The sequence below is a fragment of the Macrobrachium nipponense genome, chromosome 24, assembly GCF_015104395.2.
Source record: "Macrobrachium nipponense isolate FS-2020 chromosome 24, ASM1510439v2, whole genome shotgun sequence".
NCBI classification, from domain to species: Eukaryota; Metazoa; Arthropoda; class Malacostraca; order Decapoda; family Palaemonidae; genus Macrobrachium; species Macrobrachium nipponense.
In genome coordinates, this window is record NC_061091.1 from 52,933,993 (window position 1) to 52,961,250 (window position 27,258).

The 27,258-nt window shown below is 41.3% G+C and overlaps 1 protein-coding gene across 1 annotated transcript in view; it reads left to right on the forward strand.

Moving 5' to 3' along the window:
• The window catches only part of LOC135205632 (galactoside alpha-(1,2)-fucosyltransferase 2-like), an 80,041-nt gene that overhangs the window by 25,381 nt on the left and 27,402 nt on the right, over window positions 1-27,258 (forward strand). The window contains exon 2 of the mRNA XM_064236435.1: window positions 920-1,023. Within this exon, the coding sequence (XP_064092505.1) occupies window positions 920-1,023 (104 nt within the window). The remainder of the gene's footprint in view (window positions 1-919; window positions 1,024-27,258) is intronic.

Consider the following 27,258-nt stretch of genomic DNA (forward strand, 5'->3'; position numbering starts at 1 on the left):
CCCCTTTTTGTTTCTATTTCAAGTGCCAATTTACGTAAAGACTTTCTTGGTCACCCACTGCCTCAGCTATGATGACTTTTGACTTCTGCGAAAGGACTTCAGGCCTTTCAAGATTTTCACTCTTTTCTCAATGACAGTCATATGAATATTTGTTCCAGTTTCTTTTAACAAAGGATTCATCTCTTTTAATGTATTTAGCTATCCAAGAACGTGAAATGAAGGATGCACCAGCATCCCTGGCCTCTCTGAAGGTTATAGCCCGGATTTGGTCAATCCATCTAATTTCCTCCGAGTTGTTAGCCATGGCTGTATCTAACTCCGCCATTCAGTCTGAAAATACAAGTAATGTAAAATGAAAAATAGCCTAATAGAAACTTAAGATAATGTACTTGGAGATATGCTATAGCAGAAATCTTCATAATTTTCCATTTGTTCTGTGGAGGGGGGGGGGCGCTCTAATTTCGAAACACCTGTTACTTGGTAAGTTGCATACATTAAATAGTACTACTGTATGTGTCAATTTTTTTAAGATTTCTGGTTTTTCTTTATAATCTTACAATAAAAAATAATAAATTATTAAAAGACAGTAAAATGTTGAAATATAGAACACCTTATTGTAACAGTGATGTCATAGGTTTATTTGTAAGAGTTCACATATTCAAGACTTTTTTTTTATCTAGGTTGCTACTATTGCTGGAATAAGCAATCATGTAAGGTGAGGTTTTACTGTATTCAAAACCATAATATATTTTACTGTACATCATGCCATTTGCTTTCCTGTGGCTCCTCACTGATATTCTTGTATCTGGCAACTGGAAGACTTTGTTTGTAATATATAAGCAATAATGTAAGATATCAAATTATTCACCTTTGTCTTTTACATTTATTGCCTTGTACCAAATTACGATCTGATTTACAGAATGCTCATCACACCATGTTATCATCCATGATGGAGGACGACTAGGCAACAAAATGTGTCAGTACATTAGTCTGTATCTTCTTCGTCACATCTTTGGAATACGGGTAATATGCATACTGAAAAATATTTTAAGTAGGAAATTTAGGTGTTGAGCACAAGACTATTGTAATAAAGGCACTCCCTGGGTTAATAAACGGGGGTTCCGTTCTTGAGACGCGTTGTAACCCGAAAATCGTTGTATGCCAGAACATCGTTAAAAATCCTAAGAAAACCTTACTTTTAACGCTTTGGGTGCATTCAAAACCATGTAAACTGCATTCTTGTTGCATTTTTCATCAAAAAACCTTCAAATATTGATTATTTTGGATTTTGGGTGTCATATTTCTTCTGCCAGATCAGCGTTGTAGGCGTTGTAATCCTGGAAATCATTTCTGATGAATATAATTGAAAAGCGCCTTAATCTCGGAACGTCGTAAGCCGAACCCGTCGTAACCCGGAGACTGCCTGTACTAATAATTTCCAAAGCTTTGTGTATGTTTTATTGTTTATACTGTTCTATACATAATACTGCAGTGGTATTCTTAAAATAATATGTGGAAAGTTATCACTAAAAATTTCCATCTGTATCAAACCTGCTGTTCCACCACCACGAAGGTTTTAACATTTACCATCACAATAATTCTTACAAATATAATGACAACCTCTTATTTCACTTATAGATGACCACTTCATTAGGTTGGATAAACTGAGGTATGATAAGCTTCCTAATATGTATGAGCCAAGATTCTGGTTGACAATATGTAATGTACATTAAATATGAACTCCAACAGGGGAAACCCACTTCTCACCCACCAATGCCCTCATTCCTTTAACTTGTCACCAAGCAAGACAATTTACTAATCAGAGGGAACAAAAGAAAGGCATTTCCAGTAAAAGTCCAACATTTGTGTCTTTCTTAAGCTTTCCAGATGTTACTGCCATTCAACTGGATGGTGAAATGGAAGATTGTTAGTCCTACCTCCAGCAATTGGTCCATGGTGAGATGTAAATCTTTCAAACTCATTTGCAAATATAAAAGGGGCTGTCAGCAGCCAGTACATTATCTATCTGGCACAAGACATTTCTATAAATGAGAGGAGTTCAGTTAATGGACTTGTGAGCAACATCCATAAAAATCATGTTTACAGGGTTGACTAAAAAGTCCTATATCTGCATTAAAACTGGTTTAGTGATTATATGCATAACAAACCAGTTTGACATAACTGTAACTCACTATACACTGGCATAAGATTGACTACAGGTCATGCAGAATGCGTTTCACTCATGGAGAATGATTTCCTAGTGTCATTTCTAAAAGGAGCCTTGAAACCAAAGAAGAGAGTAACACCTTTTTATGGATCTGTGGGTCCTCTTTATTTTAAGACACAAGTGGAGAGTCATTACAGCACTAATATTCATTCATCATCACCCGATGAAGTTTTTTAGAGTATTCCTTTTATAAAGACACTATATTTTCCTTAGCTATAAGTAGATTACTAAAAAATCTGTTGTATAAAATGATTCCCCTACAGCTTAATTCTTTGATTAGGTGACTAGGTGGCTACTAGCAAATTCATGCAACAAATGTCCATTTCCAAGAAATAAAATAAAGCCTAAAAAATATATCTAAGTTAAGAGCACATGGTGCATCTGCATGCTCACAAGAATAAAATGAGAGAATTGAGAGTACTATTTGATATGAAATTCATCTTTCCCTATTGAGGTTTCATATATTATTTAACTATAGAGGTACAGTGACCTTGGGCAGCTACTCAGCAGTTTGCTTGTCCACCCTAACAACAGGAGCTTTGGTATTTTAAATACCATACCTTAAAAGGTATGGTACTTAAAGGCTATGCTGAACTTTTTTCTCAAATCCTGAGTTTTAATACTTGCTTAGTTCATACGCGAACAAACCCTTGGTCTTAACAATAGGATAATTTCTAGCACCTAGCTGGATCCGGTTAAAAAGCAGATGAAAGCAAGGACTCTTGCGGTATCTGGCAATATATGCATAGATCAGGTGAAGTGTGGTCAAACACCGATCATCTACTCCGGTCTTTTCTTAACCGCCTGGACGAGAGTTGGGGTTTTTCCTCTCTTGGGCTTTTCCCCAGTTCTTGCCCGTTTCGTTTCTTTTAGCGTATTTGTGTGTGTTTTTACCTGGTATTATGGCTTCTTCTGCTCCTTCTCGACGTCAGTGTTTGTGCCCCAGAGTTCCAGGGTTCCCGTGTTCTCATTTTATGGCTTCGTCGGGGACAGACACTCACATCACATGCAATAGGTGTCATTCGAATTTTTGTACAATTACGATTCCTTGTACGGAATGCCGGGCATGGCCTATGGAGCAGTGGAGGAAGTTTTAAGGTAAGAGGGAACATCGGAGAGTCTCCACTTTTCCTACTTGGGAGAGCTTTGCTCCTATTCCCGATGTTTCGTCTTCCGCAGTAGTCAACCCCCATAGTAGCGTTGTCCCTGCTTCTCCTTCCTTTTCTTCCATTGATTCGTCGATGGAAGTATCGGGAGGTTGCCATGGTATTTTTTGTAATGTAGCCCCCTCTTCCTCGGGAGCTTTTTTGGTTCCCGAGAAGGGTGAGATTTTTCATCATTCTCTTCTCTTCCAGAGTCGGAGGCGTCCAAAATGGCGGCGATTTGGAAGACGCTTGGGCTAGGGGGTACCCCGTCCTTAGGGGGGGTTGCTAGTGCATTTTGTGGAGGCTTGCACCCCCTCTCCCCAGTCCAGCTAGGTCATCCCCCCTCCTCCCGGCCTCGTCTCCACGGGTGGGAGCAGTCGGCCATCTTGTATTGCTCTGCCGGTGTCTGCCGTCGCCTTGTCTCGGAGTGATGCTGTGGCGTCAGCCCCATTGTTGTCATCAAGGGGCCCATCTTTGTGTATTCCTCCGCCAGTGGCGTCTCTTTCCCCCTTGCTCAGAGGGTAAGTCGTGACATCACCACCGCTTGTGACGTCACTCTCATCAATGACGTATCTCCCAGTCGCCTCCTCCGATCCACCTCACTTAGCTGCGACTTCATCTCTGCTGCCCAGTTCGAAACATCTCCCTTCCTTGTCTTCGGAGCCTTCTCTGGCACATCAGTCCGAGATCATATGCCAGGCAGTGCTTAAGAGGCTGGACTCTCTTTTGGATGTGAAGTTGGCTACCTTATCGGTTGGGAGGACTGGTCGGAAACGCGTTGCTTTGTCCCCGCCTTTTGAGAAGAGTGCGCATAAGAAGCTGGTGCTGTCTTCCTCTCCCTCTTCCCCCTCTATGCCTCGTAGGCGTATTAAGCGTTGAAAGGCTAAGGACTTTGCCCTTCCTTCGCCGCCGAGGGAGGAACAGAGTGGACGTGTTCCCGAGAGTGCTGTGGTTTCGGGCAGTGTTAGTGATGTGTGTTCTGCAGGGGTTGCTTCGCTGCCAAATCTCATACGTACAACCACCCCACCCACCCTTCCGTCCTTACAAATTGCGAGCGTGTTGCAACCTCCCCCGTCCATGCAGGTGTTGGTAGTGCTCCTTCTTCTCCTAAGCCTATTCGTCGCCGTAAAGATCTGAAGGCGCCTGTCAAGAGGTCGAAGGTAGTGAGCACGGAGGTGGTGCAGCCAGAGTATTTGCTTGCTTCCAAGACTTCCACTATAAGGGATTCTCCGTCAATCTCGAGTGTTTGAGTTTCCCCCCCATCTCACATATGCACGGCCGCCACGCCCGTGTCTGTTCATGAAGTCTGATGCTTGGTCACAAGACATGTGGAGCCACCCACATACCCCTCTTTAACTCGTGACCCCGTTAGTTATTCTTCCAACCCAGTTACTTGATAGAGGGGTGGTTAGAGGTGGGCCTTTGTATGTAAAGACCTCAGGCTTGTTAATTATGAAAAAATACAAAATGGTTAAAAATTTGTCATTTGTTCTTATACGAAACAAACCCTCGGTCTTAACATTGGGATAGACTTACTTTTGGTGAGAGGTAAGTACTATTAACCAACTGGGAGTTTGCCACCTTTGATCAGTTTTCTGAATAACAGTATTCTACGAAACACCTGACCATTATTTCAGAATCTAAGATATATATGAATCTCATAGAGTCAGACTTCTGGGTTTCTACACAATGTCATAGTTCATTGCGTCTCAGGAAGATAAGAACATCTGTTCTTCTAACAAGCCAATTCATCCACTTAAGTTGGTTTGTTATCATTCCTCTCCCCCTTGCTAAAGAGAGGAATGTCTTGCTACTGATATGTATCTTACACTGATAATAACCCTAACAGTATGGGTACTTCACTCACCTATATCTTGTCTGTTCCAGCTTCTGATGGTACTCTCTTCTTACTGCCCGAAGTAAAGAAGAAAGAAATTTGAAAAGGAAAGAGGCCATTTATCTCTTCCATTTCGCATTCATACCATCATCTTAGACAAGATACTAACTGATCCGCCAGGGGTGCTGGATGAGTTACACAATTTGTTGAGCAGCCACTAAAGGACCCAAGGAAATTGTGTCCAAGGACCTCTGGGCAACCTCCTTTATATACAGAAAATTGAAAGTGGTTTGTCATAACAATGAACCAACTCTCAAATTTCGATGAACAGACAGACACCTTAACATTGCTCAAATTTGAGCTCATCCTTCTAAAGGTCATAGGTTCTTGCCTTCCCTCTGACATTAGACACTTGTTTTTGTGACATAAGGCCCTTCTTGCATTTCTTTCCTGACTCAACCTGTCTCAACGAAAAGTCTTCGTCAAACAACATGTCGAAGAAGTACAAGGTCCTAACAGAACCTTTCCATTAAATGTCCAATGAACTGTGGGCAACATTCTTTATGTAGAACATGAAAAAAAATGGTTCGATAGTCACAAACCAACCGTCACGATTATTTTAACAGATATGTTCTTAATTGCCAGAAAGGCACGTATTCCTCTGATGACCTTCCCTTCTGTATGACCCAATTGGTACAACTTGATAACAAGGAGTAGGCTTGACCGATCACCTCAAAAAACAGAAATACATGGAAATTTCTGACCACTTTTCCTCTGTTTGACTTGTGTTCCCTTACGTCTACCACATTTATGTTGTAGGAGACATAGTTCTTTCGATTTTCACATATATCATACGGCTTGCCTGTGAATCCAAAGGTTGGATGTATCAGGATGTGCTTTGGGAAGTAATTATGACTAATTGTGCTCCTTTCCCTGTAGGGAGAGGTGTGCATCGCCATCTTGTTTTTGTTCCAGATACGTGGGCAGAGGTGGTGGAGGTGTGCGATCGGCGTTAGGCCTATCAAGATTACCAACCAAGAAGGACAGTTGGTTTGCTATATGACATTGCGCTGCCATCCAAGGTCCCACGCGATGGATGTCCCTTCTATCCTGATATGCACTGAATGGCGGTCAAATGCGTCAACATCTGTAGAGAAGCAAATAGTGCAACACCGCAGCCTTTTGAGTCAGGTTGCTGTGCCTACAAGAATAAAAACAGCCTTGCACTTCTTCTCAAGTGCTGGCTTCGCATTCAAGATGCTCAGTGATGTCATAAACATGGCGCCCGCCATGACATCACTTTACAGCTGCGGCCTGCACGGAGACATGCTTCCATTTTTGCTTCTTCGAGGTACAAGAGTACTTTACAAGTACACTTTCGGATTTGGCGAATTTGAACGCACATTGTCTTTGAGAGAAATTGCAAGTGTTAGGAGATATAACAGACTCACAGTGGAAAAGACGCAAGTCTTTCTTCTGTCTCCTTCCGCTTAGGCGTCATCAAGCTCTTCTTCTTGTCTCACTCCTTAGGATGCTTTGTATGAGAAAATTTCTGCTGTTCCGCACTAAGGTGATCTTTGATCACCAATAGCATAAAGTGCTGCAACCTTCAAGTGATTAACCTTTGATCACCCTAAGAATTTAGCTCTTTCAATCCAGTCTACTCTATTTTCATTCCTTGATGTGGCTGCCATTGCAAACTATTTTTCTGAATCACTCTCCATAAGTGACACCTCTTTGCTTGTAACTTCATCAGTATCATCAGGGAGGAAGAAGAGGAAACAGTCATCGTTACCAAAGATCAGTCTGGTGCCTGTGACCACCACAACAAAGCCAGCTGATATGTAGCTGCCATATGTGCTTTGCCTTAAATTTCATGGTTTTCTTCTCTATACTTCTTACAAACCTATAAGCTACCACAGACTTGGGTCCTGACTCCCTACAGTCCCTAAATACTATGCTGGATCTTACAGGTACATACTACATGCAAATACTTGGGGACACTTAGCATCTTGGCCTCCCACCTAAATAGTGATACCAGCATATACAAATAGTGGGGTTATGATGAAAAACTACACATTCAAACCTACACATTTTTTTCTATGTAAACCCATTAATCATGTGTGTTCCTCAGCTCACCGACTTTTGAACATAAGACGAATGAGCGCCGACAATTGAGCGCAAGACAATTGAGCACAGTAACATTTGAGCACTGCAAAGAAATTTATAGTTTTAAGCTTTATTTGTTATGACATGTAAATCAAATTATATCTAAACAAAATCATGTAAAAATCAAAATTATGACAGCTTAATTTTTTTTTTTTTTTTTTTGACATAAATACAGTCAAACCTCGGTTTTCGTAAGTTTCTCTTTTCGTAGATTTCGGTTTTCGTAGACTTTTTTCTCTGAAATTTTGTCTTAGTTATCGTATGTTTCCTCAGTTTTCGTACACTCAGAAACGCTCCATCCAGGGCCCAGCGCCTAACCGGGCCCCATATGAAGTGCTCAAACAAAGTATCTCATCTTCTCTCATGACCCATTCTGGCTGTTTCTTGCTGAACAAGCATCTCCACACTCGTAGTCCGCATCACTGCATGTTTGTTGTGTTTTGTGCCAATTTCACCGTAAACACTCATTGCAAAGTAGCCATCATGGGGCCAAAGAAAGTTTTTAAGTGCCACCTCTTCGGTAAAAAAAGCCAGGAATATGATTGAATTTAAGAAAGAACTTGTAATGAATTATGAAAGTGGTGCATATGTTGCTGATCTTGCTAGGATGCACTGCAAGTCAGTGTCGATGATCAGCTCCATCCTAGCAAAGTTATTATTATTATAAAAGTAGTTTAACCAGACCACTGAGCTGATTTTCAGCTCTCCTAGGGCTGGCCCGAAGGATTAGATAAAATGCCAGGTCTAGCTCTTAGGCCAGAGCTGGGACCAAGTTGGTCATTCAGGATAAATAAATAAATTGCACCAAGGCAAATGCTTTCATACTAGAACACACACACAATAAATACTTTACTCATATTCTCTTACATACATACTAAAACGGTATGTTAAAATTCAGAATTAGTTTGAACTTTTTGAAATGTTTTAAAATTCGCTAAAAACACTAATGTTTTACATTTTATCAATTAAATTGCAGTTCCTCAGAAAAGTCAAAATCGGAACTACCGAAAATGTAAAAGATTCTGACAAAATTTCTTTTATTGTCTTATTTCCAAAAGTTGACAGTCTCTGCTGGTCATACTTTGGACACTCGGACAAGATATGTCTGACTGTTACCAACTCCTTGCATTCTGAACACTCTGGAGCAGAGTCGTGTGGGCTGCTCATTAAGTGTCCATGTGTCAGACGGGTATGGCCTATACGGAGACGTGTCAGAATTACTTGTTCATGTCTCTCTCTCTGATATGATGAACTCCACTTTCCAACATCAGGTTTTAATTGCTTTAATTTGTTATTTTCTGGCTCTTCATTCCAAATATGTTGCAATTTCCTTATAATACCCATCTTTATGTATGTTACATAATCACTCATAGGAAGATTCACACTTGATCTTGTGATTTGAATTGCTTCTTTGGCTGTTTTGTCAGCCTCTTCATTTCCTTTGATCCCTGCATGGGTAGGGATCCAACATATTTCTACTTTTTTCCCAATAATATCTAATTTATGAAGTGATAATTTAATTTGTTGTACAATATTGTTTTTTGGTTTGTAACTGGATGGCTTCTATGGCACTTCATGAGTCACTAAAAATCACAAAATTATTGAGTGATGTTTCTTTAATTATTTTTATGGCTGAGGCTATTGCGCAAAGTTCTGCTGTGAATATTGAAGCTGTATTAGGAAGAGAGAATTGATATGATTTGTCCTGGGACACTGCAGCATATCCCACTCCATGTTCCGATTTAGATCCATTTGCGAATATTGCATAATGTGGACCTTTTCGGTTCATATGTTCTATTGTATGTTGTCTATGGTGTGATGGCCTATATAAGTATTTTTTTTTTATAAATATTTTAATTATGTGCAAGTTTTCATTTTATTCATTGTCCAAGGCGGAGGTAATTTTACTACTGGAGGAATTTGTATATTCACATTTAGTGACTCAAACAGTCTTCTAGCTTAATAATTGAAAAGGGGGTGGATTGATTGTTAATAAAAATATCTCTGAGTTCAAATAATTTTTTTGTTGGAGAATCGCTTGTCCTAATTCTCAGAGCACTCTTCATTATTACAAGCTCTCTATGAGAGAGAGAGGTAGTTCACCACATTCAACCTGTAAGGAAGAGGTCGGTGATGATTTAAAGGCTCCTGAACATATTCTAAGGCCCTCATTATGAACTGGGTCCAATGCTTTCAGTGCTGCGTCTGACGCCGAGCCATATACTTCGCTACCGTAATCAATTATAGACAGGACTGTTGCTTTATACAGTAATGTAATGGTTTGTCTATTGGCTCTCCAAGTGGTGTTTGATAATTTTCTAATTAGATTTAATGCTTTTTTACATTTTGATTTCAAGTATGTTATGTGAGGTTTCCAGTTTAAGTGAGTATCAAACACTTAACCTAAAAGTTTTGCAGTTTGTCTAATTGGTAGGTATACTATGATTTCTGATTTTTAAATCTATCACTTCACATTAATCCACCTTTTAGCTTTATAAAACACACTGTGTGAGTTCTTATGTATGGAAAACTTAAATCCTACAGATGAGGTCTATTCATTCATTTTTATTATACTTTTATTAATGATGCACTCTGCATGTTTAATACGAGAGGCTGAATAATATATGGCAAAATCATCCATGTATACCTAGGTTACTTTTAATTCCAGTAGGCAGATTTTTATTGATATCATTGATTGCTAGGGTAAACACCGTGCCACTAAGGACACTTCCTTGTGGAACACCATTTTCAAGTGGAAATGTTCTCGACAATACATCATCGATTTTCACTTGAAAACTACGATTTGTTAAAAAGTTTTGGATGAACCTAGGTAAATGTCCACGGATGTTGTTATTTTGTAAAGTTTTTAATATAGGGTACCTCCAGGTAGTATCAAAAGCCTTTTCGATGTCAAAAAAGACTGCTATAGTTATTTGCTTTCGCTCAAATCCTTTTCGTATATGGTCTTCGAGGTTAGAGAGAGAATCTAACGTAGATCTGTTGCACTGTGACCCGAATTGAGTGGGAGTCAAGATTTTATTTTCTCGAATGTGCCATGTTAATCGAGTATTTACCATTTTTTCTAGTAATTTGCATAAGCAACTTGTTAGAGAAATTGGTCTGTAGTTATTTGCATCACTTGGATCTTTTCCAGGTTTGGGGATAGGAATTATTATTGCTTTACGCCATTCATCAGGAAATAAATTTTTAAACCATAAATGATTATAAAATTGTAACAACTATATCTTTGCCAGAGGTGCTAAGTGGCAGATCATCTCAAAACAAATATTGTCACCTCCAGGAGCAGATTTATTGCTGTTAGTGAGAGCATATTCCAACTCTTCCATATTAAATTTCCTATTATAATATATGTCTTCTATTGTTTCAAAATTTATTGTTATTAGTTCTATATTATTTTTCTTTGTGCAGGAGTGGTCATCTAAATTTCTATCACAACTTACATTAGCTAAGTTTTCTCCTATTATGTTACTTATTTCTTTTGGATCGAGTATTCTTTTTCCGTCTTTTAATATGGCATGTCTGGGAGGTCTCACATGGGTACCATTTATTTTTCTGAATTTTTCCCATATTTTTTGTATGGGAGTATTATTAGAGAGATCTGATACATATTTCCTCCATGAAATTCTTCTTCCTTGAATTACTTCCTTTCGAAATTTTGCAGATATTTTGTTGTATGTAGGCTTCAATGCCTCAATTTCTAGCAACAATATAGTCATTTTTGGTAAAGTACCTTCTAATATTGGTAATGTTTTATTTATTTTACTGAAATTTCTATTCAAATTATCCAATCGTCTCCCTATTGAGTGTTTTATATTTATTAATCCTGTTAGCTTTTCAGACCAACTTTGTGTTTTGTTGGATGGGGTTCTGATTTTGGTATTGCTTTATCTGTAGCATCTTTGTTGTAATTAACAAGAAACTTATTAGTTTCATTATGATCTTTCAGATATTCAAATGGTGGTATGCTTCTAGTATGTATTTCATATTGCTCCCAATGTGCTTTATAAATGTTATAGTGAGGAACATGTTTTGCTGGGTTATTTTGTAAAATGGAAATTAATATTGGGAAATGATCACTGGTGTACAAGTCATCAATTGTGTTCCAATCTAATCTGTCAACTATACTTGTTGAACAGAGTTAAGTCTACAGAGGAAAATGTTCCATGTCTTTTTGAATAATATGTGCTAACTTCATCATCATTTATACAACACATGTCATTTGAATCTATAAGTTCTTCTACTTTACTTCCTGTTCTATCTGAGTTTGAACAGTTACAATCCCATATTGGGCTGTGAGCATTAAAATCCCTTATTATTATTATAGGTTCTTTGGCATTTTAATAAATTCTCCAAGTTTACCAATATCGTAATGTTTATTTGGTTGATTGTATAAATTATATATTGCGTATATAATTATCGTTTTTAATTCGAATTTTAATACCTGATATTTGGAGGTCAGCAATGTTTACTGGTACTTTTTCATAACATACTTTGTTATGTACATATATGGCTGCACCTAAATTTCCTTCTTCTTCCTGTGATGTTGATATTAAGCTATATTTACCTATTGTTGGTGTTGTATTATTGACATGTTGTAAACACAATATCATAGGTTCATATTCCTTTAATAACCTTTGTACTTCTCCCAGGTGTAATCTGGTCTGTAGACCATTTACATTCCATTGTATAACTATTGAAAATATTATGTTACATCGGTCGTGTTTTGTTTTCTTATTTTGTATTATTATCAATTTGAATTTTTTCTAAAATTTTATTTACCACATTCAGTTGTTTATCTTTATAATATTTTAAGTGCTCAATACACATACATCCTTTTTCATGGGTGTTTAAATCGGTGGCCTCTTTCTTTCTATATTTCATAAAATTTCTTATAAAGTTTGTTAAGCAATCTTTTGTTATATTTTTGTTATCATTGCACAATGCAATGAAGCAATCAATGCAGCCACATGTGTTGTCATGTACATCTACTGCTATGTTTGTTCTTGTTATACCAATTATTGGTGATGGAGTAATCTCATCACCCTTGACATAGTCACCATCATCCATGGTATGGTTCTCCTCCACTTCTTTGGTGTTTTGGATCTCTGCATCCATAGGTTTTATTATTATTTTAGGAGATAAAGGTATGTTCTCATTTTGTTTTTGTTCTTTCTTCATATCTTTGGTTTTTGTTTGACTTGATGTTTCTTCTAATTAAATAGTTGGTAATCTTTTGTTTTTGGTGGTGTTCCTCTCTAAAGGTCTTTTTTTTTTTTTTCTTTAATTTTCGCGGGTACATCACAACTTCACCTCCTTTCCACCTTCTGTGGTAGTATCTTCTTGTGCTTCTATATGCATTAACACCTCAAATGAATTTGATAGAATATTATCCAATTCATTTGTACCTGTTTCCCGATTCTTTACTATCTTAGTTTTTTCCTGCATATTAATGACTTCTTCTTGAGACCCACTTTGCTGCATCTTGTTACTTCTACCTGTATGTTTTTTTGTTTCATTACTGGTTCCTGTTATAGAAGAATATGTACGTTTCTTAGCAGGATCTTGAATTCCTCTCACTTTCAATTCTAATTTAGCCTCTGTTATAGACATGCCCGTTCTTTCTTTTCACATTCCATGATGATTCTGATCACAGTTTACAGACTTAGGTTCACCGCATTTCCATTTGGTGGTGTGTTCTGCAGATCCACAGTAAGCACATACCGATTCATTCCTGCAATTTCTCTTTGTGTGTCCATACTTGCTGCAATTTTGACACTGCAGTAGCTTTGGAATATAGGGTCTTAACTCTCTATTTTGGCCTAAAATTTTTATTTTTTGAGGTAGTTGTGAACCCTCAAATTTTATTTTGGCTATTTTTACTACTTGTTTACTGCCTCTTGTAATATCATATAGCTCGCAATCTTCAACATTGGGGTATCTTTTTCAAAGAGTCTAAAACCATTTTCTTTTTAATTGGTTCATCACTATTATCTGGAAGTACAATGGTACCCTGAATGCTGTTCATATTATCATGCTTTTCCACTTTAACATTAATAGTATCTATAATTTTTAAAGACAAATAGTCTTCTGACTGGTCTTTTGTTGTGGCTTCTATAAGCCAAGTCTTCTCTTTTATTTTTCTGAAAGACATTTATGTCGTTGGATGTCTGTTTAGTAAAAAAATTTCTAATTTCAAGGCTGAAATATTTTGTTCAGCTTCCATGGTTAGAAACCTTGACCAATTTCTACTCCCAAAGAGGGAGTCAAAGTGAGTCAAGGTTGGGTCATAACGGTACCGAGATTTCCTTGGTTTAATATATGGTATTAATGTTTTGATACCAACTTGGTCTTTGTGATTTGAGCTTCCGTTAGATTGGTCCAAATCCGTGCCAGAAGTCGTAGGGATATTTTTTAAATTTTCATATAATAAAATTGTAAACTTCGTCCAGGATGAGGTCCCTCTCACCAGGGAGGCCCAACTGGGGGAGGAGCAATACTGTTACAGTGGTAACTACCCTGGGACACTCACCTGGATATATGCCATACCCACAATGCCTTAAAGGTCGTCAGTCCCATGAGATCGGACCCAGCACTGTGGGCATGGCTTGACATAAAAATTTCCCCTCGCTCAACCACGTCAGGTACTCTAGTTCTACGGGTGGAGTGGCATACCGTCCAACTCCACCCTTCATCAAGTTAAAAAAGCAGTCAATTCAATAGTCCAAAACTATGCCAAGGTCGTCAACGAAAGAAGAAGGAGGGAAATGGGAAAATTTAAGAGGAGGAGTAAAGGAGTTAAAGGTCCCAATGTTCAGTTGGATCCACAGCAAAGAGCATAGGCATAAAGGGGCATACTCTCTCTGCAGTGGATCCCTAAGCCCCCCACCTCGTCAAGGAGTTGGGATCAGGGGGTCCTAGCAAAGAAACATGAAATCAAGGCAGCTGATGTTGCGAAAGGGATCACGCGTTGTCAAAACAGATCGCAACTAGTGGATTTTGAAAAGCTGTTGTTGGTGTGGATCAATAAAAAACAGTAGTGTGGGATATTGTGTCAGAAGCAATCATTTGTGAGAAAGCTAGGATGTTGCATGTTGATTTAAGTAAGAAAATGCTAACAACAAGTGCTCCTCTTAGTAATTTCAAGGCCAATGGAGGCTGGTTTGAAAAATTCAGAAAGTGTACAAATGCATGGTGTCGTATGGCATGGGGAGGCTGCGAGCTCAGATAAAGATGCTGCAGAAGAATTCGTTGGTGAATTCAAGGAGTATCTTGAGGCTAAAGGATTCCTCCCTCAATAGGTTTTCAATTGTGATGAGACAGGCCTGTTCTGGAAAAAAATGCCAAAACAGACCTACATGCAAAATGAAAGTTCATTGCCAGGGCACAAGCCTATAAAAGATAGGCTAACACCCTGTCTGTGGGAACACCAATGGGGATTTCAGAGTGAAGCCCCTACTTGTGTATCACTCTGAAACTTCCTGAGTGCTCAAGAAAAACAATGTGATCAAGAATAAATTGCCTGTGATGTGGAAAGCCAATAAAAAGGCATGGGTCACGAGGCAAATTTTCGTTGAGTGGGTAAATGAAGTGTTTGGTCCACATGTAAAAAAATACCTCTACGAAAATCAATTGGCCCTCAAGTGCCTCCTGGTAATGGACAATGTTCCTGCACATCCTCCTGTCTTGGAAGACCAGTTGTTGGATGAATTTAAATGAATTTAAATTCATCACTGCTGAGTTCTTGCCCCCTAATACCACTCCTCTCATCCAGCCCATGGACCAGCAAACCATCTCGAACTTCAAGAAACTTAACACAAAGGCATTGTTCCAAAGGTACAGTGACCACAGACACTGAATTGACCCTAAGAGAGTTCTGGAAGGATCACTTCAATATCTTAATTGCATAAGTCTTATAAAGAAGGCTTGGCAGGGAGTGACTTCCAGGACAATGAACTCTACTTGGAGAAAATTGTGGCCAGTGTTACCTCCAGAAGGATTTTGAAAGGTTTGAGGCTGACCCCGATGACCCTACGCCTGTTGTGGAGTCTATTGTGTCTCTGGGGAACTCCATGGGCTTGGATGTGGCAGAGCTAGTGGATGCCCACAGGGAAGAGCTAATCACTGAGGAGCTGCAAGACTTTCAGCAGGAACAGCAACAGACAGCAGATGAGGAATCCAAGGAGGAGGAAGAAGGGATACTGTGCCTATTCAGTGATTAAAGAAATGTTTGCCAAGTGGAGTGATCTAGAAAATTTTGTTGAGATACATTATCCTAACAAACACGTTGCAATCCATGTCTCTAACATATTTAATGACAATGCTTTGCGCCATATCAAGCATATTTTAAAGAGATGTCAGAAACAAATGTCTCTGGAAAGATTTGTTATTTGGCAGGGGTCCAGTGACTCTCAAGCTGGTCCTAGTGCCAGTAAAAAACCGAAGTGGGGAAGTAACCTTAGACAGTGCTACTAAAAAACAGAGAAGTAATCCCAGATAGGTTCCTTCTGGAGGGGGAATCCCCTTCCAAACAGTAACCTCTCCTCCTCCCTCTCCCCTCCTCTCCATCTTCCATATGCTAACAGTCTTCCATATAGGTAAGAGTGATGTTAAATGTTCATTATTCATTTATACATATCTATTTTTTATTGTTTTCTGGATGTAAACTGTTTATTCCCTGTAAAATGTATTTTCTTATATATATATATATATTTTGGGGGTTCTGAAACGCATTAACACTATATATTTACAGTATTTCTTATGGGAATTATTGCTTCGGTTTTTGTACGTTTCGGATATTGTAGGATAACCTCCTACAATATCTGAAACATACGAAAACCTAAGCAATAATTCCCATAAGGAATACTGTAACTATAGTATTAATGGTTTGCTCGGAATGGATTATGTACAAAAACTGAGGTACCACTGTACCATAAAATATCTAAAAACAGTTTATGAAACCAAATTTCTACTTCTGCAGGCACCATAAAGAAAAGGAAAATTTTTTTTACAGTTTTAAGCTTTATTTGTTGTGACATGTAAATAAAATTGTATCTAAACAAAATCACCATGAAAAGTGTTTATAAAACCAAATTTCTACTTCTGCTAATAATAAAAGATATTGGATGAAGACATTCTCGTCGGTCTCTTGAAGAATATTCGCTAACAATTTTTCATATACAGGCAGTCCCCGGGTTATGACGGGTTCGGCTTACGACGTTCCGAGGTTAAGGCGCTTCTCAATTATATTCATCAGACATTATTTCCAGGGTTACGACCCATGTTCCAGGGTTACAACGCCTACAACGCTCATCTGGCAGATGAAATATGATACCAAAAATGCAAAATAATCAATATTTGAAGGTTTTTCTGATGAAAATTGCCATAAGAATGGTATTTTCATTTTAAAATAAGTTTTTAAATATACTTACCTGGTAGTTACATATATATAGCTTAATCCCGCCGATTCGTCGCGCGCACGGCAGAAATTCAAAATTCGCGGCTATCGCCGATAGACGGTCAGGTGATCATACCTGTGCTCCCTCTATGTAGGTATCTGGAACCATTCCCATTTATCCTCAGAAATTCCATGCCTCTGTTCTCAGAGGGGAGGAGGGAGGGACCTTTTATATATGTAACTACCAGGTAAGTATATTTAAAAACTTATTTTAAAATTAAAATACCATTTTTAAATATCTAACTTCCCTGGTAGTTACATATATATAGCTGATTGGCACCTTTGGTGGTGGGTCAGAGAACCGCAGCACCGTTGGGAATTCGTAAAATTATTGATCGCTACAAATTAGCTGTACCAATAATCTGGTTCATATCTGATAAGGAAGTTGGCTTCGAAGTTTTTTCTGCCTCATTAGCCTGCATTCCTTGAGAGACCCAGCGATCCACCCAGGGGGCTGTAGAAAGTCTCTGTGGGGCTGTCAGACGGTCCTCGACCTTAACCTGACTAGACCACCACCCTTGCTATCCTGGCAAAGCCATGGACAATGAGCTGACCACCTGACCAACTAACACACTAAAACACACTCCATAAAATGTAACTTAGACTTTCACCCCAGACTGTGGAAGGTTGCAACAACCTTCACAGGCAGCCTGTGAGGTCAAGTTCAATAAAATGCAAGGGTATAAATAAGGTTATAGGTTAGAGGCAGTTGTACCTTCTCCAACGTATGGCCCTAGGGAACAACAATCCTCATATTGGGTCTGTACGTCTTTAAAGTAGCAATCTGCGAAGACTGACTTGCTTCGCCAGAATGTCACTTCCAAGATCGATTCCATCGACTTGTATCTATACGCCATCGAAGTCGCACATTCTCTTACTTCGTGCGCATTGACTTGAGTATTGGGAAGCTTTTCTCATCAAAATTCTGGTGAGCTCCCTTATTAAATCCTTGACAAAGACCGCCAGCGCATTCTTTGGCACAGGTAGTGAAGGCTTCTTACCAAGGACTAGAAGGTTGTCTGTCGTCCTCTAAAGTTTTTGGGTTCTATGTAGATAATACTTTAGGGCTCTAACTGGACAAAGGAACCTTTCTCCTTTTCCTGTCCAACTAACTGAGATAACCCTGGTATGGTAAAGGATCTAGGCCACATGGGTGAGAAGGATTCTCATTCTTGGCGAGAAAACCTAGTTGCAGCGAGCAGACTGCATTCTCCCATGAAGCCTACATTCTTGCTAAAGGCTTTGCAACTCTCCTATCCTCTTCGCCGTTGCCAACGCAACCAGGAATAGGGTCTCCTTGGTGAGATCCTTCCATGAAGCCTTGTCGAGGGGTTTGAACTTGCTCGAGGTTAGAAAAGTCAGAACAACATCCAAATTCCAAGAGGGGGTTGGGTTATCCTTACTCTTAACTGTCTCAAAGGACCTTATGAGGTCCGAGAGATCCTTGTCTCCCGACATGTCAAAATCTCTGTGACGGAAGACGGAGGCTAGCATGCTGCGTTATCCCTTGATAGTTGATACTGCTAGTTTCTCTTGGGTTCTTAAGTGTAACAGAAAATCTGCTAGCTGAGTTAGAGGTGCTGAAAGAGGAAATGTTGTTAATTCTGCACCATTTCCTGAACACGTCCCACTTTGACTGGTACACCTTGATTGTGGACGTCCTCCTCGCTCTCGCGATTGCTCTTGCAGCTTCCCTCGAAAAGCCCTTCGCTCTGCCAGTTTTTCGATAGTCGAAAGGCAGTTAGATTGAGAGAGAGGCGATTTTGATGGTGTCTCTCTATATGTGGCTGTCTGAGTAGATCGTTCCGACACGGTAACGATTTGGGTGGTGTCTACTAGCCATCCTCACATCTGTGATCCAGGGTCCCCTCATGGGCCAAAAACAGAGCTATCAGGGTCATGCAGACGTTGTTCGATTCCCTGAACTTCTTCATGACTCAGTCTAGGATCTTAAATGGGGGGGAGGCGTACGTGTCTAGTCCTTCCCAATCCATGAGGAAGGCGTCTACTGCCACTTGCACTGGTCTGGGACTGGAGAGCAGTAAACAGGTAACCTCTGTTCTCTGCGTCGCAAAGAGGTCTATAGACGGTTCTCCCCACCGATTCCATAGCCTGCTGCATACCTCGTGATGCAGGGTCCACTGCGTCGTGAGAACCTGTCTTTCTCTGCTGAGGAGATCCGCCCTGACGTTCTTCTCTCCTTCTATAAAGTGAGTTAGAAGAGTAATGTTCCTCTCTTTCGCCCACAATAAGAGATCCTTTGCTGCCTCGTAAAAGGAGTCCGAACGAGTGCCTCCCTGCTTCTTTATGTAGGCCAACGCCGTGGTGTTGTCTGCGTTGACCTGAACTACTTTGATCTTGCCACAGACTAGAGATCCCGTCATTCCCTAGTGTTGCACCCCACCCCACGTCCGATGCGTCTGAATACAACACTAGGTCAGGGTTCTTCTGTTGAAGTTCAAAACCTTCTTGTAGCTTGTTGGTGTCGTGCCACCAACTCAACTGATTGTTCTGGAACAACCTATTGAGTCCACAACGTAAGCCGTAACTGAATCGGGCGCTCTGACAGCTGCCTACTGACAGCGTTCGGTAATGAGTGGGCAAGTTGTCCAAGCCATCAAGCAAGTCACGTGATCTCTTAAGGCATGTGCCCAATAGGCAAAAGTCAATTGCCCTCTAGAGACCGAGGTTCTTAATGGCAAGACATTCTCATAGTAATTGAATCTCAGCTAAAAACGAAAACAACATTATGTTCCATTGAAGACGAAGGTGGAAAGTGAATGCAAACTAAGTCTTCACAGCCGAATCATGAGAAGGATTCTCAAGGTTCTGAACCTGTGCTTATAAAGGACTGAAAACGCTAACAGCTATTTCATTGCTGTAAGGTGAGGGATTGTAGTTGTAATGAAAGCGGGGCGGTTTCCAGTAATGAAAAACAGGGAAGTACTACTTCTCATGGGCTGATTATTTGGAAGTATAGCTGGCAGGTCGGGGAGCAGGCGATGTCTTCCGTATATATCTGTCAATTCCGGGTGAACAATGAACAATTGCACCTCTCCGAATAAGAGAGATTTTGACGACAAACTCAGATGACTGAAGAAAAAAAATTCCGCATTATCGCAATGCGATGCAGCGTGAGACTAGTAAAGACTTCTGTTACCGTGCAGTAAACATAAAGATGAAAGATTCCAGAATATATATCTCTGTTGCAAATCCTCGCAATATTCAAGGGGATGCAGAAGATGTCATTCATGTATGCGAGAATCCCCGTTAATCAGAGATGTAAGTCCGATATTGTTGGACAGAGAAAAGGTTCGTTAGTCAATCCTTGTATGGGAGAGACACATAATCCGACCACGCATCTCGGAGAAGGCCAGCTGGAACCTTAGTCTTGCTGTAATCCCCTACTCAGTGGTTCTTGCTCACTCGCTATCCTGAGTTACTAGGTAATCCATTCTTCGAAGGAATGCGTTCGGCTAGAATAATTGAGCGTTGTTAAAAAAAAAAAAAAAAAAAAAAAAAGGATCTATTATGCTCGAGCAATTATATTTAAACGAAAACGGATTTCTGTAAAAACAAAATACTGAGGTGGTGGTGTCGTGACCATACCTTAAGTATCTGAAAAATCGAAACTGGTAACTCCTGGGAAGATGCAGACAGTCATGAATTGCAGCTCCATTAGGATACTAGCCGTCTCGGTCACAAACCGTAGAATTAACTACGGTATGTGACTAACCCCCGGACAATTCAACTGCTTAACAGAATCATGTCTCGAGGGTAATATACGTTGTGTATTTGTAGGTTTCTGTACAACGAATTCCATCCTAAATTCTTTTCCCTTAGAGGAATGAGAATAAGGATTGGAAATCTACACCCTTCCTTCTCTATTCAAGAGAGTGAAGGAGAAGTTTTCCCCTAAGGAAAACTTCAATAGTGAAAACAGAAAACTCGAAGACGAAAGTTCAAGTCAAACTGGATATTCGCGTTCGTTCTTCTGTATTCCAGGGTTGGTCGTCTACTGAGAGGTATCCTTACTTCAGTAGCAGTTCTTGTTATAAACGCTAGAAATTCCAGGAATTCGAGCATTCGGCGAGATTCCCGATATCACTGAAAACCATTATCGTGGGGATTTTACAAATATAAAGTCCTGCGTTGCCTTTTGGGCTAAGGCAGAGGAGACCTCATTCTTGAAGGAGGAAGATTTCTGGGTTATACCCTTCATAAACTGTGAGGGCGGGCTCCAAGGTACAGCCTGCTGAAAAATATTCGGATATAAGTCCGCCAATACCGCAAGCAATCTTTTCAGATCCGCCACATGAAGAGTTTCTTGCGTCTCCTCCTCTGATATCTCATCCAAAGTATTGGCGATTTCCGATGTCGAACGAGTGGGGGAATCACGTGCATCGTCTTACTTGCATGCGTCATACATGCGTCCAACCTGCTGCGAGGGAGCATGCTGCGTGCGTCCTGCGTGCGTCCAGCCTGTTGCGAGGGAGCGTCACGATTCTTGTCATTTCCCGTCACACGTCCAGTAAGCTGCGAGGGAGCCTGGTTGCGTGCGTCATGCTTGCGTCTGCTTCGTCACGTGTGTAGGTTGCTGCGATTGAGTGTCTAAGAGCGCTGCAACCTGCAGCAAGTCTTCGTCTTGCCGTCTGTTAGCGTCACGCTGTGCTAACTGCGGTTTTATCTTGTGTTTTATCGGTTGCGCTTCACCTGCTAGTCCATGCGACTTGTAGACATCAAACTGAGACGTAATGGACTACTGAAGCTTTGACAAGAAAGCTGCTTGCAGTACCTCTTGCTGTTGGGGAATAACTGAAGTTGGCACTGCCCGCCCATCTACCGTTTCGGAGACACTAGTAGTGAACTTCTGTCGACGAGGTGGAGACGCTCCATGAGACACCTCCCAGTCTGGGGGAGGGGGAGAAGCATGCACCGATGTAAAGCAAACTTCTCCTTCTTCCGAAGAGCTGTGCGTCATGCGTCTCTGTTTTGGAGCGGATTCGTCGTCCTCCTCCGATAAGAACTTCTCCGGCGAGCTCCAATTACTGCACAACGGTTGCTGTAACGCTACGGGGGACTTGCGTCTCTTGAGGGGTCTTGACTCTAGCGGTTGGCGTAAACCGCGTCGAGGTCTTGCGTCATCAGACGAAGATGCAAGCACCGAAAGTCTCTCTTCGTCCGATATTTCCTTACCTCCTGCCAAAGGGGACGGCCGCCTGTGCGACATCTTGCCTCTTATATTGGCAGGAGAGCAAGTATCCGAACACTTCCTCATCTCACCTTTCCTGTGGCGAGGGAGAGCGTCCTGGGATGCGTCAGCAGGATCGCTCGAGGGGACGCCCGCTCGCTTTTTAACATCTCTCACCTCCCTTCGCCGGTCGACATTCCTTCTCCCAGGGGTTGGGGAGCATGGAAGAGGTCTAGGACTAGGAGCGTGACAGACATGAACGGCCGCACCCTCCACTACACTAACACTGTCACCAAATTTGTGATGCAAACTACGCACTGTCTATTCAGTCCCCTTTCCGAAGAAAGGGATTGTATTAACACGCAAGCCGAACTAGCCGCAAAAACATTCATAGTCGGCTAACTTATCTACGACTCCTCAGGTGGGTCTGGTACTCTTAAGTTAGGGCTAGGCTCAGGAATATTAATATTAGACAGGTTAGACAAGCTTGACTATCAGAAGAACTAGCTGATAGAACACAATACGATCTAGCTCTTCTAATTAAAATCTAATTGCATCTTATAGTAAACATACTTTTCATTATTTCTCAGAGAACGTTACACACTTATTCTATCTGCTAACAAATGTACATATCTGCTTCCTGCATTTGTTAACTATTGTATGAGGATCAAGAGTCAGATGGAAGCCGGGACTCGAAACCCTTAACTACAGAGTCGGCCATCTTGAATTCAGGAAACAAGAAAAACTGTGGAAGTCGGAAACTGACCAACTGAAACTTATTCGTGTGTAAAACAAATTAAGGATAATCTGATATCAGCGAAAGCCATTAAGTAACAAAAAAGTAAGCAATGGGTACTTCACCAATTGTAGTAAAAGCAAACCCAAACAAAGGAGAGCGAATTTCCAACGTGCTGCTCGAACGACGGCAGGGAATTTCTGAGGATAAATGGGAATGGTTCCAGATACCTACATAGAGGGAGCACAGGTATGATCACCTGACCGTCTATCGGCGATAGCCGCGAATTTTGAATTTCTGCCGTGCGCGCGACGAATCGGCGGGATTAAGCTATATATATGTAACTACCAGGGAGTTAGATATTTAAAAATGCAGTTTACGTAGTTTTCAATGCACCCAAAGCGTTAAAAATGATATTGTTATGATACAATAAAGTTTGTTCATCCTTACCTGGCAGATATATATATAGCTGTATTCTCCGAAGTACGACAGAATTTCAAAACTCCCGGCAAACGCAGTGGTCGGCCAGGTGGTTAGTACCCATTCCCGCTGCTGGGAGGCGGGTGTCAGGAACCATTCCCATTTTCTATTCAGATTTTTTAATGTCACTGTCCCCGAGGGGAGGCTGGGCGGGTACTTGATTATATATATCTGCCAGGTAAGTATGAACAAACTTTATTGTATCATAACAATATCATTTTGTTCATGACACTTACCTGTCAGATATATATATAGCTGATTCCCACCATTGGAGGTGGGGAGGGACAGAATAAAAGGATTTTGGGAAACATTTCACATGCAGATGATAGACATCTTGGTTCCTTACCTGTTAGTGTAGCTGACTTCGTGATTACTGTCACCCAAGTCTGCTTTTGCTTTACTAGAGTCTCCAGCAAGGACGTGACCTGTATAGCTGGTGAGATCTAGATGATCTGACAACGGGGGCGTGACCACAATGTGTCTAGACCATATTGACCATACTTTAAGGGCAGCGAAGCAAAGAAAAAACCACCACCTGACCTAGCCTAGCAAAGTTAGTCCCCGAAACTTTAAGGTTAAAATAAAGGGAAGTCCGCCTCTAGCGGTCGACCCTACAACCAAAAAACCAACAACCATAAAATAAAAGCACACCTATCCATTTTCTAAAGGATAGGATTCGTGCCGCTTCCCGTACCCAAAACTGAATCTGCTGATATGTATGGTCCAAGCGAAAAGCAGTTCTCATATGTCACTTTCACATCCCTGAGGTAGTGTGAAGCGAACACAGAGTTGCTTCGCCAAAATGTGGTGCTCACAATATCGCTGAGCGCCATATTCTTCTGAAATGCCATCGAAGTTGCGACAGCTCTAACTTCATGAGCATTGACTTTCAGAATTTTCAGATCACTATCTGGGCAGGACGAATGGGCCTCCCTGATGATGCTTCTCAAGAAGAACGCTAAGGCGTTCTTAGACATTGGTAAATCAGGTCTTTTCACAGAACACCAAAGATTGTCCGATTGACCTCTAATTTGTTTTGTTCTATCCAGATAGAATTTTAGAGCTCTGACAGGACACAGGACTCTTTCTGGCTCCCGACGAACGATCCCTGCTAATCCCTTGATATCAAAGTTCTTAGGCCAGGGATTGGAAGGATTTTCGTTTTTAGCTAAAAAGGAAGGACTCAAGGAACAGACTGCATTGTGTCCCCTAAATCCAACATTTTTGCTAATTGCTTGAATCTCACTCACCCTCTTCGCAGTGGCTAGGGTGGTTAGAAAGAGGGCCTTCTTCGTTAAATCTTTCAGCGAAGCCTCGTGCAAAGGTTCAAAGGGACTCGCCATTAAAGATTTTAGAACTATGTCCAAATTCCACGAAGGTGTCTTAACCTGTGGAACCTTTGATGTTTTGAAGGATCTCAGAAGATCGTGAAGATCCCTATCATTCGTCAAATCTAGGCCTCTATGACGGAAGACTGTTGACAGCATACTCTTTTATCCTCTAATTGTTGATACTGCAAGCTTGTCTACATTCCTTAGATGGAACAGGAAACCGGCGATTTGGCTCACAGAGGTCTTGGAGGAGGAAATGCCCTCTTTCCTACACCATCTTCTAAAAACAGCCCACTTAGACTGGTAGACAGATTGAGAGGAAGCTCTTCTCGCGGTGGCGATAGCTTTTGCCACCGCTCCTGAAAACCCTCTCGCTCTTGCCAGTTTCTTGATAGTCTGAATGCAGTCAGACTCAGAGCGAACGGGTTTTGGTGATATCTCTCGAAGTGGGGCTGTTTGAGAAGATCGGTTCTTACTGGTAGGATTCTTGGGAAGTCCACTAGTAGGGACATGACCTCTGTGAACCAATCGCTTGCTGGCCAGAATGGTGCGACCAGTGTCATCCTTGTTCCTTCCGACGCTGCTAACTTCCTTGTTACTTCTCCCAGAAGTTTGAACGGGGAAAGGCGTATACATCCATTCCCGTCCAGTCCCAAAGCATTGCGTCTACTGCTACTGCTTCCGGGTCGATGATCGGAGAACAGTAAAGAGGCAGTCTCTTCATTTTCGAAGTCGCGAAGAGGTCCACTATTGGTCGTCCCCATAGTTTCCATAACTGTTGGCAGACCTCTATGTGCAGAGTCCATTCTGTTGAAATCAATTGATTTCAACGGCTTAAAATGTCTGCTCTGGACCCCTGAAACAAATCTTGTCAGGAGAGTTATGTTCCTCTCTTCTGACCATAACAGGATTTCTCTCGCTATCTTGTAGAGAGAACGAGAGTGTGTCCCCCTCCTGTTTCTTGATATAAGAAAGGGCCGTGGTGCTGTCCGCGTTGATCTGGACAACTCGGCCTATGACTCATTCTTGAAAGGCTAGAAGTGCTAAGCGAATTGCCTCCAACTCCTTGAGGTTGATGTGCCAAGGCTTCTGTTCTTTTCTCCAGAGGCCTGACACTTCCTCCTTTCCTAGAGTTGCTACCCAGCCTGTCATAGACGCGTCTGTAAATAACACTAGGTCGGGGCTCTGAAGACAGAGGGACACTCCTTTCGACACCTTGGTGGGATCGAGCCACCACTCTAGGTGTTTCTTGACCAACGGGGATATTCTCAAATTCTCCTCTAGGTTTTGTCTGTCCTGCCAATTTTCTGTTAGGAAAAACTGTAGGGGCCTGAGATGTAGTCTCCCTAGAGAAACAAACTTCTCCAGCGAAGAAATGGTCCCCAGCAGACTCATCCATTCCTTCGCCGAGCATGTTTCCTTCTTCAAGAAGGCTGACACTTTTTCTAAGCCTTTCTGCTGATGTTCTAGCGACGGAAAAGCCCGAAAAGCCACTGAATCCATCTGAATCCCCAGATACACGATGGACTGTGTTGGGGTCAGATGGGACTTTTCGTAATTGATCAGGAGGCCTAAAGATTTCGCCAACAGTAACGTAGTCTGGAGGTCCTCCAGACACCTTGCTCTCGATGACGACCATATGAGCCAGTCGTCCAGGTAAAGGGAGACTCGTATCTTCGAGAGGTGAAGCCACTTTGCCACGTTCCGCATGAGAAAAGTGAAAATCATGGGAGCTGTGCTCAGTCCGAAGCATAGAGCTCTGAACTGGAAGACCTGTCCTCTTAAAATGAACCTGAGAAACTTCCTGGACTGGGGATGGATGGGGACATGGAAGTAAGCGTCTTGGAGATCTAATGACACCATCCAATCCCCTGGTCTCAAGGCCCCCAGGACCGATTGCAATGTTTCCATTTTGAAGCTTTCTTTCTTCACGAAAAGGTTCAGACTGCTGACATCTAGGACAGGCCTCCATCCCCCAGACTGCTTCGGAACCAGGAATAACCTGTTGTAGAAGCCTGGGGAATCTGTCAAGAGCACTCGTTCTACGGCTCTTTTCTCGATCATTTGATCTAATAAATCGAGTAGAATCTGTTGCATCTGCGGCTGATAAGCTGGTGACAGGTCTATAGGCTTCATGCTCAACGGAGGCATGGAGAGAAAGGGAATTTTGTATCCCTTCTCTATAATCTTGAGGGACCAGGTGTCCGTCCCCCTTGCTCTCCAAGCCTCTGCGAAGAGAGAAAGTCTTCCTCCCACCGGTGCCTGAAGGGCAAGGTTGTCACTTCTTTCCCCTTTGCTTTGCGGGGGTTCTGCCTCTAGCAAAGCCCCTTCCTCAGGTAGAAGCTCTTGATGGTGCTTTGCCACGAAAGGGCTTAAAATTCTTCTTTGGTACCTGAGCTACTCGAGAAGATGATTGCGCCGCAGGAAGTCTAGATGATTGAGACAGCAAATCCTGTGTCGCTTTCTCTTTCAGGTTCACAGATAAATCCTTTACCATATTTTCAGGAAAAAGATGGGAAGAAAAGGGGGCAAATAATAACTCCGCTTTCTGCGTAGGAGAAACTGATTTAGCAGTAAAACTGCAGAAAAGCCGATCGTTTTGCTTTAATTTTATTCCCGTAGTAAAAGTGGGCAGCTAACTCATCTGAGCCATCCCTTACTGCTTTG